The 16470-nt window shown below is 46.2% G+C and overlaps 1 protein-coding gene across 1 annotated transcript in view; it reads left to right on the top strand.

Moving 5' to 3' along the window:
* Nucleotides 1–16470, top strand: part of LOC115099202 (solute carrier family 12 member 9-like) — a 460475-nt gene that overhangs the window by 314065 nt on the left and 129940 nt on the right. Inside the window, exon 9 of the mRNA XM_029616633.1 lies at nt 557–681. Coding sequence (XP_029472493.1) covers nt 557–681 — 125 coding nt within the window. The remainder of the gene's footprint in view (nt 1–556; nt 682–16470) is intronic.

Here is a 16470-nt window from a genome sequence, read left to right as displayed (position 1 = left end):
ACAGAGGCCAATTCAGGCCACAAGAACCTGGCAAGTACCCAAACACTAAGAAGATCCCATGCTACTGATGCAATTAATAGCAGTGGCTATTCCCTAAGTAAACTTGATTAATAGCAGATAATGGACTTCTCCTCCAAGAACTTATCCAATCCTTTTTTAAACACAGCTACACTAACTGCACTAACCACATCCTCTGGCAACAAATTCCAGAGCTTAATTGTGCGTTGAGTAGAACTTTCTCCAATTAATTTTAAATGTGCTACATGCTAACTTCATGGAGTGCCCCCTAGTCCTTCTATTATCTGAAAGAGTAAAAAACCGATTCACATCTACCCGTTCTAGACCTCTCATGATTTTAAACATCTCTATCATATCCCCCCTCAGGATGCTGGGTTTGATGACCTTGGTTTGGCCGGGCATCTTGCCTTCTGATTCTCTCTCTCACTGAAAGCCGCTTTCACCCCGCTAATACTTACCATAAACCAGTAGTAGTGGGAAGAGACCTGCATATGCGTGAGGGTTGTTTTTTTTTGTTTGTTTTTTGCCTTCTTCTCAGCTGGCGCTGCTCTCTGGGAAGCTGAACACCATCGCTGCCGTTGTGACCATCTTTTCCCTGCTGGTGTATGCCACGCTGCATCTTGCCTGCTTGGCACTCGAACGGGCATCAGCCCCCGACTTCAGGTACAAAAACAACAACAACAAAAAAAAATGCTAATAGCCCTGGGAGAGGAGGAAGCAAAATTAACTCATAGCAAAGGGGGCGGGGAAGGATGCAATTACTGACACCATGAGCCATGGGGGAAACCGTGCGTCTCAAAAGTAACAAGACACATAAGAACTTAACAACATAAGAAATTGCCATACTGGTCAAACCAAGGGTCCATCAAGCCCAGCATCCTGTTTCCAACAGAGGCCAAACCAGGCCACAAGAACCTGGCAAGTACCCAAACACTAAGAAGATCCCATGCTACTGATGCAATTAATAGCAGTGGCTATTCCCTAAGTAAACTTGATTAATAGCCGTTAATGGGCTTCTCCTCCAAGAACTTATCCAAACACAAGCTCAAAAACCAAAGAGCCAAACTACCAGCATTGTAATTATACTGGGTAATTATACTGGGTAATTATATTGAGTAATTATACTGGGTAATTATATTGGGTAATTATACTGGGTAATTATACTGGGTGATTATATTGGGTAATTATATTGGGTAATTATACTGGGTAATTATATTGAGTAATTATACTGGGTAATTATACTGGGTAATTATATTGGGTAATTATACTGGGTAATTATACTGGGTAAGCATGTGGGCTTGCTTAAACCTGGGCTGTGGGGAAAAATGGCTATTTTAGTTGCCCCAACTGGTAGGAAGCAAAAGAAAGAAAATGTTTTACAGACACAAAAACGCAGACTGGAAAGGTTGTGCATGGATGGAGGGGGTGAAATTGATGGCGGTCAGATTGGGGCACAGCCGGGGGTGGAGGCGCTATACCTAGCGCTCTCCTCGTTCATAAAGCACCCGGGCGGGAGAGACGCTCAGAGGATGAGGCGCTGCGTGCTTCGTGATCGGGTTTCACCCCCGGGGCACCTCCCATCTTCTAATCAGGATCCCCCTAGCACCCTTCAGCCTGCGTCCGAGGAGGATGAGCTGGGACAGCCAGCGACCTTCACTCAATGACATGGACCAACTGCAGTGCTGAGGATGGAGGGGAGGGGGGAGAATGTGGCCCCTCCCCCAGCTACTCTTTTATCTCTCTACAACTGATCTGGGTGGTTTTAAGAAGGTAACCAGCCAATTTAAGGAAATTCTTTACATCAGAAAAAGGTTGCTCTCATTAAAAAAAAGACACCCCCTCCCCCCTCTCCCAGCCACCAGTTTGTCATTCAGAAATCAAAGTTAAGGAATCCCTACCTCTCCCCTGCCAGCCAGCATTATTACTGCAAGTCTGGAGGCTTGACCTCTGACCTCTGGGAAGAGAGCAGCTGGGGAGGAATGGCCACAGTGCCAGGCAGGCATGAGGGCTCCCGCCCAGAAAGCAGGAGGCTGCGGGGGCCCAGGCCGAGAAGGAGAGATATCCGTGCAGCAGAGCAGGGGATACAGGGGCTGGGGGGGAGTCTCTGCCTGGGGTTTCGGGTCCTCCTTGTCTTCCTGCAATAATAACTCTCCTTGCACGGGCTGGCGGCCATTTCTTCTGGGAGCTGGACGCCAGCCAGAGGCCCAGCGGCTGAGAAATATCCGCTCTAGCGGGTTTTTGGAAGGTTGTTTTTTTTTTTCGTTTCCAGTGAAAGAAGCCTGCCTGGTACTTTCTGGAAGCCCAAGGTCAGGCGGTCACTCGCTCCCCGTCTGACCTCCTTTGCTGAGCTCTGCCTGCCCTCTGAGAGGGTTTCAGTTTGTTGTTTGTTTTTTTTTTTACCTGGAGTAGGACATGAAATCCCCCGAGGAGCGAGCAGGCCCCGGGGCAAGCAGTGGGGCCTGAGGGTGAAGCCAGAGTTTGGAGGGAGGGAGGGAGGGGGTCCGCAGCTGCTGACCTCGGATGGACCCGGGTTGTTAGAGGACGATCTTAAAGCGGCGCCTCTGAATGCTGAGCCTCCGCTGCGAGCAGAGAGAGAGAGAGGGACGATATCCCAAGTGCGCGTCCTTCAACGAATGCCCTTGTCTCTCTCTTTTCTTTTTTTTTTCTTTTTGGAAGGCAAGAAAAAAAAAAATAATAAAATTAACTGTCCACGCTGCTGCTGCTGCTATTTATGCTAAATTTATGAAACTTTTACTGATCTGTTTGGGAAGGCAGCTTGCCAAGGATTTCTTTTCTTCCTCTGGTACAGTTACATTAGTGGTAATTAAATGGGGAGAGAGAGAAGGAGACACATTCCTGGCACAGGAGTCCTTCCCTGGAAGAGTGGCCTCGGTGCTGCGGGAGGATCCGTCCGTCTGTCCCTGCATTCAGAGCACGTGCTGTAAGAAGAAAGGGGACTGCCAGCAGTGGCTTCGCTTTCTCTCTTCCTGGACCCGCCGTCTTCTCTTTTTCTTCTTCTTCCGGCTCGGGCCCGGCGGGATCTGATGCCATGTGAGCCTTTTACCCCCCCGAACAGTCCTGAGGCCAGGAGCAGCGGGGGAGGGGCATTAGTGGTGGAGAGTGAGCGAGGTGGGGGCAGCGGAGCGAGGTGGGGGCAGCTCCCATGTGGGCTTCCGAGTCCCACGACGGCAGCGCTTCGAGGGTGAGGCTCTTCCCTCCCCCCCTTCCTGGGCTGCTGCGCGTCAGTGGGTGCTGCCGTCACCCTGCGTTGGCCGCTGGTTGCAGCCCCGGGCCGCAACGCGGCGGGGAGGGCACTGGTGGGAGTGAGGGCGCCGGCATGGGTGGTCACGCGGCGCCCAAAGCCGGCCCTGATGTCTGCTGCTCAGGCTCTTGGCGCCCTGGGCGTATTCGGGTGGAGGTCTGCCTGGCCAGAATAGGATGGCAGGTTTTAACAAGGAGACATGAAAGATGTCATGTATCCATAGAAATGTAGGAAGCTTGAGTTTATAGGTTGACTGAGTGTAGCTGCCGCGGAATGGGAAAAGGACCCATGAATCGTGGTGCAAGTTTTGCAGGTGGCATTTTAAGCCTCAGATTCTTGGTACTGAGCCATACCAATGTACCAGGCTGGAGAGTGGGCTCAGGGCGCCATTTCATTGTTGGTTTTGGCTTTAGCATGTCATGCAGCGTGGTCAATGAGTTAGTTTATTCCTAAAGATCTTGGAGCTCTTGTCCTATTAGGGTGGCTGCTGGGTAGGTCTTGGGTGTAGGAACAGGTCACGGAGTCCATGGGTGGCGTTAAAAATTGGTGTGAAATGGCAATGATCCATTGGAGCTGTTGAGGTAGTTGTTATGGGAGAATTTGGTCCATGGAAGCAAGGAGGCCCAGTTCACTTGTCTCTGATTTACATATGAGCACAGTAAAGCTTTGAGACTTTGGTTGACTCGCTTGTTCTGGCCATTGCTCTGTGGGTGGTAGGCAAAGGTGAAGTCTAGGACAATCCCGAACTCTTCCTTGAGTTGTTCAAAGGCTCGGGTAGTGTCTGCTGGTCAATTCCTGGTGTCAGCCCCTTTCCTGGTTAAGGCTGTTAGGGGGGCCACCAATGAGGAGTAATTGGAGATGAACTGTCTGTAGTAGTTGGTGAACCCTAAAAATCATTGCAAAGCCTTGAGACCAATGGGTTGGGGCCACTCTACGATGGCCTTCATCTTAGCAGGATCCATTTGATGCCTTGTTGTAAAATAAGATACCCTAAAAAGGAGAGCTCCACTTGCTCAAAGTCACACTTTTCCAGCTTAGCATAGAGGTGGTGGTCATGGAGTTTCTGCAGGACCTGTTTCACATGGTCTCTGTGCTCAGTGAGAGATTTAGAGAACATTAGGATGTCATCCAAGTGTACAATTACATGGGAGTAGAGAAAGTCTCTAAAGATCTCATTCACCATTGACTGGAATACCGTGGAGGCAATACACAAACCAAAAGGTATTACTAGATACTCATGGTTCCTGTCACGGATATTAAAGATTATTTTCCATTTATTGCCCTCTCGGATCCTGATCAAGTTATTGGCTCCCCAGAGGTTCAGTTTGGTGAAGACTTGTGAACCCCGCAGGCAGTCAAAGAGTTCAGAGATTAGGACAAGTGGGTAATGGGTCTTCTTTGTTATGGTGTTTAGGCCTGGATAATCTATGCAGGGCACAATGATCTGTCTTTTTTGCTGACAAAAAAGAATCCAGCCCTGGTAGATGATGAAGGGTGGATAAACTCTTTGTCGAGGTTCTCTTTAATGTATTTGGTCATGGCCTCCGTCTCTGGGACTGACAGAGGGTAGACTCAATTCCTGGGTGAAATTTTGCCTAGGAGCAGGTCAGTAGGGTATTCATAAATTTGATGGGGAGGCAAGGTCTCGGCCTGCCGCTTGCTGAAGATATCCACAAATTCTGAATATTGGGCAGGCAGACCAGGCATGTGGGTGACCGTCAATTGGCCAAGACATCTCTTGGGTAGAACCGATGTGAGACAGCTCATCTGGCAGGAAGGGCCCCATTGGGAGATATCTAGGGTGCCCCAATTAATGGTTGGTTGATGCTATCTCATCCACGGAAATCTCAAAATGACCTGGTTGATCGCCCCAGGAAGGACATATAAGTGGATTTTCTCCTGATGGAGCAGGCTAGTTTGCATCAGGAGGGAGGCTGTGGAGCAGGTGACACGGCTGGTTAGAGTCTCTCCGGTGACAGTGGATATGGCATTGTCCAGAGGGTTAGTCAGGATGTGGTACCAATGCATAAGATCCTTAGTGATAAAGCTCCTAGCAGCCCCAGAGTCCAGGAAGGCTTGCAGCTGAATATTGACTCCCCCCCCCGCAAAGAGGGAGATGGGGATTACCATCTGTGGGGAGGAGTTAATATGACCTAGGGAGCACTTCCCCATTAGCCCTAGGTCCTGGCGTTTCCCGACTTCGCCAGGCAGCGAGATGCGAAGTGCCCAGGAGTTTCACAGTACAGGCAGAGGTTCAGTCGGCATCTCCTCTGCTTCTCCTCTGCAAGAGCCGACAGCATTTGACCTGCATAGGCTCTTTGGTGTTGGTGGTAGCTCCTCAGTCTCGGTGGTGACTAGGTGACGCAGAGAGGTTGGAGGTCTTCGGGGTGATCCAGTGAACCAAAGCCCTCTCTCGCGCTCTTTCTCTGAATCGCAAGTCCAAGCGGATGACTGGCTAATGAGTCCCTCTAGGTTTGCCGGGAGATTATGTCCTTTTTGAAAAAAAATTTTTAAATGAGAGCTGTGATAGTTTCATAAAATGAATCAAAGGGTATCATCCAGGGTACCCGCATTCTATTTGTAATCATAAATGTACCACCGTTCCCCCTTTTTTTTTTATATTGTGAAAATTCAAATCAAAATTTGTTAACAATACTGAATTTAAACCATGAAAAAAATCCAAAGGAAATTGTCCCACAATGTTGCCTGTGAATTCTCTGGAGTAATGTTTGACTGTGTAAAGGTGTTATCAATGAATGCTGTTGAAATTGTTAGATAGCAACATTTCCCAAAAGTTATCCCGCAATTTTAAAATACGTAGCTGTGCAGAAATGTTCGTCTGTGGACATTGTTAAAATTACTTGGTAGCACCATTTCCCAACATGGCCAGGTTTCGGATTGGATCCTTCATCAAGGGTAACAGTTCACCAAGTAACCTCAACGTCTCTGTTCTCTCATGGAGCACTTATGTTCAGCTTCCTGTATTCAGCTTCCTCGAGTCTCTGCTCTCTCACAAGGCGCTGCGTTCAACTTCCTTCAACATGGCGGACAACCGCAGATGAACATTTCTGCACAGCTAAGTAGGGGTCTGTGTTGTGCATGTATGACAGTATTTTGGCTAGCATGTAGTTTCTCTGTAGGGATTTGTAGTAGTCCGGCTTGTTTGCCCAGTAGGTGGTGTATTAATGTTCTTTATTGTAGTTATGATATATTCTGCATTTTTGGAAAGAGGATTCGTAAAATAATACATTGATATTTGTTTTATTATGTGATTGGATCTGATGTTTCTGTAAAGTGATCTTTGTTTACCTTTATTATGATATTATTGCGTATTTATAAACTGCAGTACATATAAAATAATACAGATCAATGAGCTATTTTTAATGTCGGTAAGTGCTTGAAACAAAACATTTTAAAGCGTCACTCATGGTGCATGACGGCTGTGGCAGACTACAAAGAAATCCACTGTCAGGTGCAGTATAAGGCATTATTTATTGATAAGAGTACAACTAATAGGGCTTAAACCAATATGTCTACTGCCCACCCATGTTAACGTTCGGCCCCCCCCCCCCTTAAAATATTCAGTTCTGGCTGTGCCACTGTTTGCATACAATGAAGGCAATGCAGAAGTCTATCTCCCGCATATTCCATATGGATATCCTGAATGCCTGGCCTATTCGTGGCTCTTGAGGACCAGAGTTGGCCAACCCTGGGCTAAAGAATGGAAAATGAAGGAATGGAGTAAATCTCTGTTAAACCTGCACGGAGATGCAGTTACTGCCCTTAACAAAAGGCTCGGGGAGGGGGGGGGGGTAACCTGCATGGAGTGGCAGTCACTGTCCTAAGCAACTTGCTGGGCAGACTGGATGGACCATTTCGGTCTTTATCTGCCACCATTACGTTACATGTTGCTAGAAGACTTAGTGTGGAAGGCACGTGTTTTCCGTGTTCACCGCTGTATCGTCTGCAACGTGATGTGTCGGATAGGGTAAGCCAGAGCGAGAAGCAGAAGACGTGGTACCCTCCAGCTCGTTTGGAAGCGCGGCATGGCAAAGGACCTCACAGCTGCACACGAGAGGCATTTCCAGGCTCACTGGATGTGGTAGACGAAAGTGCACGATCAGGTTGGAAGCTGGAGAGGCATTTGCATGGTTTCTCTGCCGTCACCTTCCACATCACTCCTGATTACAGGCAGGGTAGAAAGCTTTTTTGTACAGATTGCAATGTACATTGTAGACAATTGGGGTCCTGCATGGATCTGAATTGCTTTGAATCCTGATGGATTTGGTAATGTTTCTTCCGAGGCCTGGTAAGCCGGTGCTAGAAACACTATTTAAGTGCTGCAAAGCATCTACCTGACAAAACCTGCTCTGCGGCTGATAAAATCATTAATCCTAATTGCCCCGATGTCTCTGAGAGTCAGAGAAGGGCTTGCAGTGAATTATATGTGTGTGCAAGTGCCAGGTTTATAGATCCTGCCAGCTCTCTCAGGAAGCCTTTAGGAGGCGTCTATAAGGCTCCTGGGGTTCCCTGTAATTACATTACAGGGCTGTAGTTTGTTGTTCAGCTCTGCCGTAGAACAGTTCAGTGTCCCCTTCCTGTCCTTCCTTGCACTGAAATGGCTCTCAGAGCTAATTCAAGTTAGAGCACCCCGCGGGCTCCAGAAACAAAGCTGCACATCTTAAAATTTGATGAAGAATCCCATAAAATCCAGTAAAAATGCAGGCTAGGGTTTTAAGGCAGAGAGCAAAGAATGTTCTGATGGCCGGGACTGTATTTGTAGTTGTTCTGAAAGGATTATATTCAGGAGTCCACTTCCTTTCGCCTCTGCCCCACCATGAAGGAGTCCTGACCAGCACACTGGGAGACTCAGGGCGGGTATCGAGGGAGCAGGGCTGGCCATACTTTCTCCCATCCTTTTTCTTTCCCTATTTATTTATGAACATTTGACATTCTGCCCTTTTTCCAAGAATGGCCTCCAGGTGGATTACAAACAAATTTAAATTAAACTTAGAGATGCAGTAACATTATTTGCATTCATAATTGAGTCGAGTGTACAGTCATAGCAGCGTTAGACGTTTCTTTCTTCTTCCCTACTGAGCATAAAGGCCTGCTTGAACAGCCAGATCTTAGCCTTTTTCCGGAACATGAGGTAACACAGCTTGAGGCGAGGGCACCTCGTTCCAGGTTTTTGGTGCATAGTAGATGAGGGCATGAAGTTTTGTGTAGCTCAATCTGGCAGAAGCCAGAGGAAGAGAGGAAAGAAGGACTGGAGTACTCTAGTAGGATTATAGAAGGAAAAGTTGGGAGAAAAACTCAGCGGCCTTTGTACTCGGGTATTTAAAGACCCATTTTATCCCGTTTTCGACTGGAAGCCAGTGCAACTGATGTAAGATAATAAGGCCTCATGTAGTAAATTGCTTCGACCTATACCAAAATCCTGGGAGCAGTATTCTGCAAGAGTTGGAAACATTTCAAGCTGCATCGAGAGATACCGTTGAGTAGTTACAATAGCCAGTTCGGTTGGTGATTAAAGCGTGATTAACATTAGCTTAAGTTGTATTTATCAAGACAGATGTTCAGTTGGCGAATCAGGCATGGATGCATGAAGGAGGTTCTTGCCGCCTTTTGAGATGTGGGGGTTTCATCCTGAGGTTTTGATCTGGATGAGCCCTGAGGCTTTGTAGTGAATTCCTTAGGATGAAAGGGGGGTTCCTAACCAGGAAGGTAGAGATTGTGTTTATTCTCGGCCCTCTTTCTCTCTTATCTGTATGGGACAGATAATCTGGATGTCATCTGCCTATGTTTTAAAATCTGCTTCCCACTTAATAAGAACATCACACAAAGGCTGCGTGTAAACATTAAAAAGGAAAGAGCTGACCCTTGTGGGACTCTGGCAATTACCAACCAACAAGAGGAAGATCGATCACCAATGAATACCTGTAATGTTAAAAAAAAAATCACAAAACCCCAGGAGCCTTATAGACGCCTCCTAAAGGCTTCCTGAGAGAGCTGGCAGGATCTATAAACCCAGAGGCGCATTAAAAAAGGTGGAAGGAAGGCAAAACGATTACCGTCATGGTTAAAAGGTGAAGTGAAAGAGGCTATTTTAGCTAAAAAAAACTTTCTTCAAAAATTGGAAGAAGGATCCATCTGAAGAAAATAGGATAAAGAATAAGCATTGCCAAGTTAAGTGTAAATCATTGATAAGACAGGTGAAGAGAGAATTTGAAATGAAGTTGGCCATAGAGGCAAAAACTCATAATAAAAACTTTTTAAAATATATCCAAAGCAAGAAATCTGTGAGGGAATCGGTTGGGCCATTAGATGGGGTTAAAGGGGTTAAAGGGGCTCTTAGGGAAGATAAGGCCATTGCAGAAAGACTAAATGAATTCCTTGCCTCCATGTTTACAAATGAGGATGTTGGGGAGATACCAGTTCCAGAGATGGTTTTCAGGGGTGATGAATCAGACGAACTGAACAAAATCACTGTGAACCTGGACGATGTAATAGGCCAGATTGACAAACTAAAGAGTAGCAAATCACCTGGATCAGATAGTATGCATCCTAGGGTACTGAAGAAACTCAAAAATGAAATTTCTGATCTATTAGTTAAAATTTGTAACCTATCATTAAAATCATCCATTGTACCTGAAGACTGGAGGGTGGCCAATGTAACCCCAATATTTAAAAAAAGGCTCCAGGGGCGATCCGGGTAACTATAGACCAGTTCAGTGCCGGGAAAAATAGTGGAAACTATTCTCAAGATCAAAATCGTAGAGCATATAGAAAGACATGGTTTAATGGAACACAGTCAACATGGATTTACCCAAGGGAAGTCTTGCGTAACAAATCTGCTTCATTCTTTTGAAGGGGTTAATAAACATGTGGATAAAGGTGAACCGGTAGATGTAGTGTATTTGGATTTTCAGAAGGCGTTTGACAAAGTCCCTCATGAGAGGCTTTTACGAAAACTAAAAAGTCATGGGATAGGAGGCGATGTCCTTTCATGGATTACAAACTGGTTAAAAGACAGGAAACAGATTAGGATTAAATGGCCAATTTTCTCAGAGGAAAAGGGTAAACAGTGGAGTGCCTCAGGGATCTGTACTTTGACCAGTGCTTTTCAATATATATATAGATGACCTGGAAAGGAATACGACGAGTGAGGTTATCAAATTTGTGGATGATACAAAATTATTCAGAGTAGTTAAATCACAAGCAGATTGTAATACATTACAGGAGGACCTTGCAAGACTGGAAGATTGGGCATTCAAATGGCAGATGAAATTTAATGTGGACAAGTGCAAGGTGTTGCATATAGGGAAAAATAACCCTTGCTGTAGTTACACGATGTTAGGTTCCATATAAGGAGCTACCACCCAGGAAAAAGATCTAGGCATCATAGTGGATAATACTTTAAAATCATCGGCTCAGTGTGCTGCAGCAGTCAAAAAAGCAAACAGAATGTTAGGAATTATTAGGAAGGGAATGGTTAATAGAACGGAAAATGTCATAATGTCTCTATATCGCTCCATGGTGAGACCGCACCTTGAATACTGTGTACAATTCTGGTCGCCGCATCTCAAAAAAGATATAGTTGCAATGGAGAAGGTACAGAGAAGGGCAACCAAAATGATAAAGGGGATGGAACAGCTCCCCTACTGTTGTGCTCCGCGGCCGTGGCGCCCCACGACCGCGTTCCCCTACCTGACTCTCAGCGCCATGAAAGCCCCGGGGGAGGGCTCCGACTCGGGCCGTGCTGCCCGCTGCAGGGGAAGCCGTCCTGCAGCGTCTCTCCTCCACCGGAGAGATTCAAGATGGCTGCCGCCATGGGATCCAAGATGGCCACTGTCAACTCATTTGCATTTAAAGGGACCTGGTCCCTTTAACTAGACTCACCTGCTTCCAATGATCCAGAGCAGAGGAAGTATATAGGGAGGCTTCCTCTGCTCATTCCTTGACTTGGCAACGTCTCTTGCGAGTGTTGTTTGAGTCTGCTTGCCTCGGTGAGTTCCTGCCTTTTGCTCCTGTTACGTCTTGGTGTTCTCTGGTTCCTGACTTCGGATTGGCTTACGGTAATTCTCTGGTTCCTGACTTCGGATTGGCTTACGGTGATTCTCTGGTTCCTGACTTCGGATTGGCAGACGGTGATTCTCTGGCTCCTGACCTTGGCTTGGCAAGCGGTGATTCTCTGGCACTCGACGTTGGACTGGTGAGCGTTGACCCTCTGGTATTCGACCTAGGACTTCTTCAAGACTCTGTCTCCAAGGGCCCACCTAAGTCCCAGCGGCCCGGGTCCCTACGGGCTCCTCCTGGGGGGACCGCGGGCTTCCAGGGCGAAGCTCCAGTTGGCCTTTGCACCGTTGCCTGACCTTTCAAGGTCCACCTAAGTCCCAGCGGTCGGGTCCTTACGGGCTCCTCCTGGGGGGACCACAGACCACCAGTGGTGAAGACACAGCACCTCGTCCCGACTCCTCATCGCCTCCGTGTTCACCTCAGCCTCCAGTGCCAAGGATTGACTGGTCCTACCTCCTGTCCTGCCTCGCCACCTGACGAGAGAGCCTACGGACCGTCCGGAAGGTATACCATCCTCTCGTCGGCCAAGGGTCCACAAGCCCGAACATAACACCTACGAGGAAAGGCTGATGAGGTTAGGGCTGTTCAGCTTGGAGAAGAGATGGCTGAGGGGGATATGATAGAGGTCTTTAAGATCATGAGAAGTCTTAAACAAGTAGATGTGACGCGGTTATTTACACTTTCGAATAATAGAAGGACTAGAGGGCATTCCATGAAGTTAGCAAGTAGCACATTTAAGACTAATCGGAGAAAATTATTTTTCACTCAACACACAATAAAGCTCTGGAATTTGTTGCCAGAGGATGTGGTTAGTGCAGTTAGTGTAGCCGGGTTCCAAAAAGGTTTGGATAAGTTCTTGGAGGAGAAGCCCATTAACGGCTAATAATCAAGTTTACTTAGGGAATGGCCCCTGCTAATACTGGTATCAGTAGCATGGGATCTTCTTAGTGTTTGGGTAATTGCCAGGTTCTTGTGGTCTAGTTTGGCCTCTGTTGGAAACAGGATGCTGGGCTTGATGGACCCTTGGTCTGGCCCAGTATGACATCTTCTTATGTTCTTATGTTATGGATTAGTGAGAAAGGGATGCATAAACTTTCTCCTCTCTTTCTCAAAAATATATGTCTATACATAGAGATACTTACATATACTCTCTCCCTCATACACGCACATGCTTCCTCTTACATACTCATGCTCACATACATATGCTCCTTCTCTCTCACACACATCCTCATACAAACATTTAACAGAGTCTCCCAACTCATGGTGTCATGTGTTGTATAATGGGTGAGGGCGCAGTTTTCACTTGGCCATGGATACCAAATGGCCTGGCTACGGCTCTGGCCCTTTATAACCAGGCGGGGCTTGCCCCATCCCTGCAAGAATAATTTTAAAACTGTTTAGTGGCCAAACAAGTGGATAAAGTGAGGGTAAAAGCCAGAGAGATGTTTGGCTGCATAGGGAGAGGAATGGTCAGCAGAAGGAGGGAGGTGATATTGCCCTTGTAGAGGTCCCTGGTGTACAATTCTGGAGACCATGCCTTTAAAAGGATATAAACAGGATAGAGTCGCTCCAGAGGGTGGGGCTACTAAAATGGTCAGTGGTCTTCTTTATAAAGCATATGGGGATAGACGTAAATATCTAAACATGTATTCGGGTTGGAATATTTTATATTTCCTGATATTGTGTATTTAAAGCGGTGATATTTTCTAACATTCCACCTATCTGTTTATTTCTTATTGCAAAATTTTTGGTTTTGTAATATGTGAAACTAATAAATAAAGAATTAAAACAAAAAAAACCAAAAACAAAAAAAACCCATGTATTCCGTAGAGGAAATTTGAGATAGGGGAGATATGATGGAGACATTCAAATATCTCAAAGGTTTTCATGCACAGGAGGCAAACCTCTTTCAACAGAAAGGAGGCTCTAGGGGTCATGGGATGAGGGTGAAAAAGATGCAGACTCAGTAATAATGTAAGGAAATATTTCTTTACAGAGAGGGTGGTGGATGTGTGGAACAGCCTCCCGGTAAGGATGGTGGAGACAAAATGCTATCTGAATTCAAGAAAGCATGGGATAAATACAGGGGATCTCTAAGGAAGTGATGAGAATTATAATGCTAAATTCATTGGATGGATGGGCCATAGGGTCTTTTTATTTATTTATTTATTTGTCGAGTTTTATATACCGTCGTTCGGTTTCGCCATCACAACGGTTTACAAAGTTTCGATGTTTAACAGAGTTTCCAAAGGTTCCTGTGGTTGTTAAGATAGATAACATAGATATTGTAGGCTTTATAAGAGTAGTTCGGATGTCATATACAGTTTCAGTTATGTTTGTATTACGTGCTTGCATTGGTTCCCCATGTTTGCATAGGGCCAGTAGGAGGGAAGGAATATCCGAGAGTCATTGGGTGCTTTGGTATGCTTGGGTAAACATCCAGGTTTTTAGTTCTTTTTTGAAGGTTTTTAAATTTTGCTGTGTTCTAAGTTCATTTGGGAGGGTGTTCCAGAGTTTGGGACTTCCTAGGGATATGGCCCTCTTCCGAGTTGAGGTAAATTGTTTGGAACGAGCAGGTGGTATCTTTAATAGACCTTTGTTAGCTGAGCGGAGGTTTCTGTGTGGGTAATGTAGTTTTATAGATGTACTTAGCCAGTTTGTTTGTTTTTCATATATTATTTTGTGTAGTATGGAGAGTATTTTGTACTCTATCCTGAATTTTACAGTGTAGTGATATAAGTGTAGGAGTAATGTGATTGTGTTTTTTAGTTCCAGTGAGTATTCTGGCGGCTGTATTTTGGAGGATTTGGAGTGGTCGGATGGTGGTGAGAGGTAAGTTGAATAGCAGGGAGTTGCAGTAGTCCAGGTTGGAGAAGATGAGTAGCTGAAGGGCTGTTCTGAAGTCGTTGGGGGAAAGGAAAGGTTTTAGACGACGTAGGGTTAGGAGTTTGTGATATCCGTTTTTGTGCCATCACGTTTCTATGTTTCTATATTAAACACCTTAGACAGAACAATGGGAGATAGGTAGGGAACCTTCCTTTTCAGGTTTTTTTTTTAAATTTTCCCAGGAATTTATCAGGGTTTATAATGACAAGAACAAAAAACCAGGAGAAAATCAGTGGAAAAATATTTTTCTGGTTAAATATTGGCGTTTATTACAGTGGACAGAAGATTATTAAGCAGATTCTCCCACTCATCCACTCCCTGTCTCTACATCCATCCCCTGCCTAGCAGGTCCCTTTCCCCACACCACCAACGAGAATCTTCCTCTTTCCCCCAATGTACCAGCATTCATTCCCGCTCGTAGTGGCTCCAGGTTTCTCCTCTTTCCTTCGGCAGCAGCTTACTAAGGCTCCCACTGCACGTTTGTTTGGTTTTGTGGGGCCAGGTGTTAACAATTAGCCGGGCATGGTGCAGTCCCCTGATCGGCTGCACTCACCCCCCCCCCCCCCACCCCCCCAGGACCTACCGACGCTGCAATCTTCTTCACGGTGGCAGGAACGCCACCACCATGCTGCCTCCAGGCTCCCCATAGGCGTACGCGCACTTCTTATAGGCCTCGCGACGGGAACCTCTGAAGCTGGCGCTCACAGATGATGTCACAAGGCTGGGTATTTTAAATCCTGGGCATGCAACAAACCGATACCCTTCAGCAGTGCATGTGGCTTGCCTCTTCCGGCCCTGCCTCATCGTATCCAGCTTGCCTTGCCCTCCCAGCCTGCCCAGCTGTGTCAGTCCTTCTTGCCTGGTCCTTGTCTTTTCTGTGGAATGACTGCTGGAGCTGACTCCTTGCCTGGACACTCTTGCTTGCTGCCTTCCAAGTGGCACACAGAGATTGCCAGTCTCTGGCAAAGCAGATTGGTCACATGGAGAAGACTATTGCCTTTTCAGAAGTGTTACCTGTTCATGGAAAGGGGAAGGAGAGGCTAAGCCACTTACATAACTTCAAAGCATGGCTCAGACCTTGGTGTAATGAACAAAGTTTTGGATACCTTGGAGGCTGGGGCCGTGTATGGAACAGTAAAAGGCTCTAGGTCAAAGATGGCTTACATCTGTCTATGGCAGATGTATTTAGAGGCTTTTCTATACCGATATTAGTGGGTACATCGTATCGGTTTACATCAAACTGAAGGTAGAAATTCCATAAAACAGGGAAGGGGGATGGGATTGCAGTGACTAAAAACTAGAGAACTAACTAAAAGGAAGGCGAGAAATAGAAACTGAAGAGAAATAACATGACGGGGATGGCAGAAGGACATTGGGATGTCACCCCCCAAATACAAAAACAAAGGAAATGGGTGACGTGGATAACAAAAGCCAGCTGAATAAGGCACAAAACAAGTCCAAGAAGAGCAGTAACCTGAATGAGAAGAACTGGAAATGTATGAGAACAAATGCTCGTAGTCTGGGCAATAAAATCCCAGCCCAACTATGAGGATCCTGAAGTTCCTGATTGGCTTGGGTTTGTTCGGTGGGAAGTCCACAGCGAGAGTAACTTTTGTACCTGCTCGCTAAGATGTCTTCCTCCCCGTTTTTATTCTTTAATCAAATAACTTTTTATTTGCTTTTTATTTTTTGTTAAATCTGTCCTTTAATGGCTCATGACAAGGCCTTTAAGACTTTTATAAAACAGTCTTTTGACTCTCCAATGCTATAGCTCTCGCGCTGGTAGAGTGAACGCAGTACATATTACTTTAATCAATCATGGCTTGTTTTCTTCCCCTGATTTAGTCTGCGCTCCTCTGATCCCCGACACTGACAGTGTTTCGGTGGATGCAGCCGCCTGCTTCAGGGGCTCAAGAGTACTGTGAACCTAATAAATTGTAGAGATGTGAATCGTGTGATCGATCGTCTTAACGATCGATTTCGGCTGGGAGGGGGAGGGAATCGGATCGTCGCCGTTTGGGTTTTTTAAATATCGTGAAAATCGTGAAAATTGTGTAAATCGAAAACCAGCACACTAAAACATCCCTAAAACCCACCCCGACCCTTTAAAATAAATCCCCCACCCTCCCGAACCCCCCCCCCAAATGCCTTAAATTACCTGGGGTCCAGTGGGGGGGAGGGCGGGAAAACTGGCACACTAAAACAACCCTAAAACCCACCCCGAC

The sequence above is a fragment of the Rhinatrema bivittatum genome, chromosome 9 (genome assembly GCF_901001135.1).
Source record: "Rhinatrema bivittatum chromosome 9, aRhiBiv1.1, whole genome shotgun sequence".
Classification (NCBI taxonomy): Eukaryota; Metazoa; Chordata; class Amphibia; order Gymnophiona; family Rhinatrematidae; genus Rhinatrema; species Rhinatrema bivittatum.
This window is presented reverse-complemented; position numbering and strand designations above follow the sequence as displayed.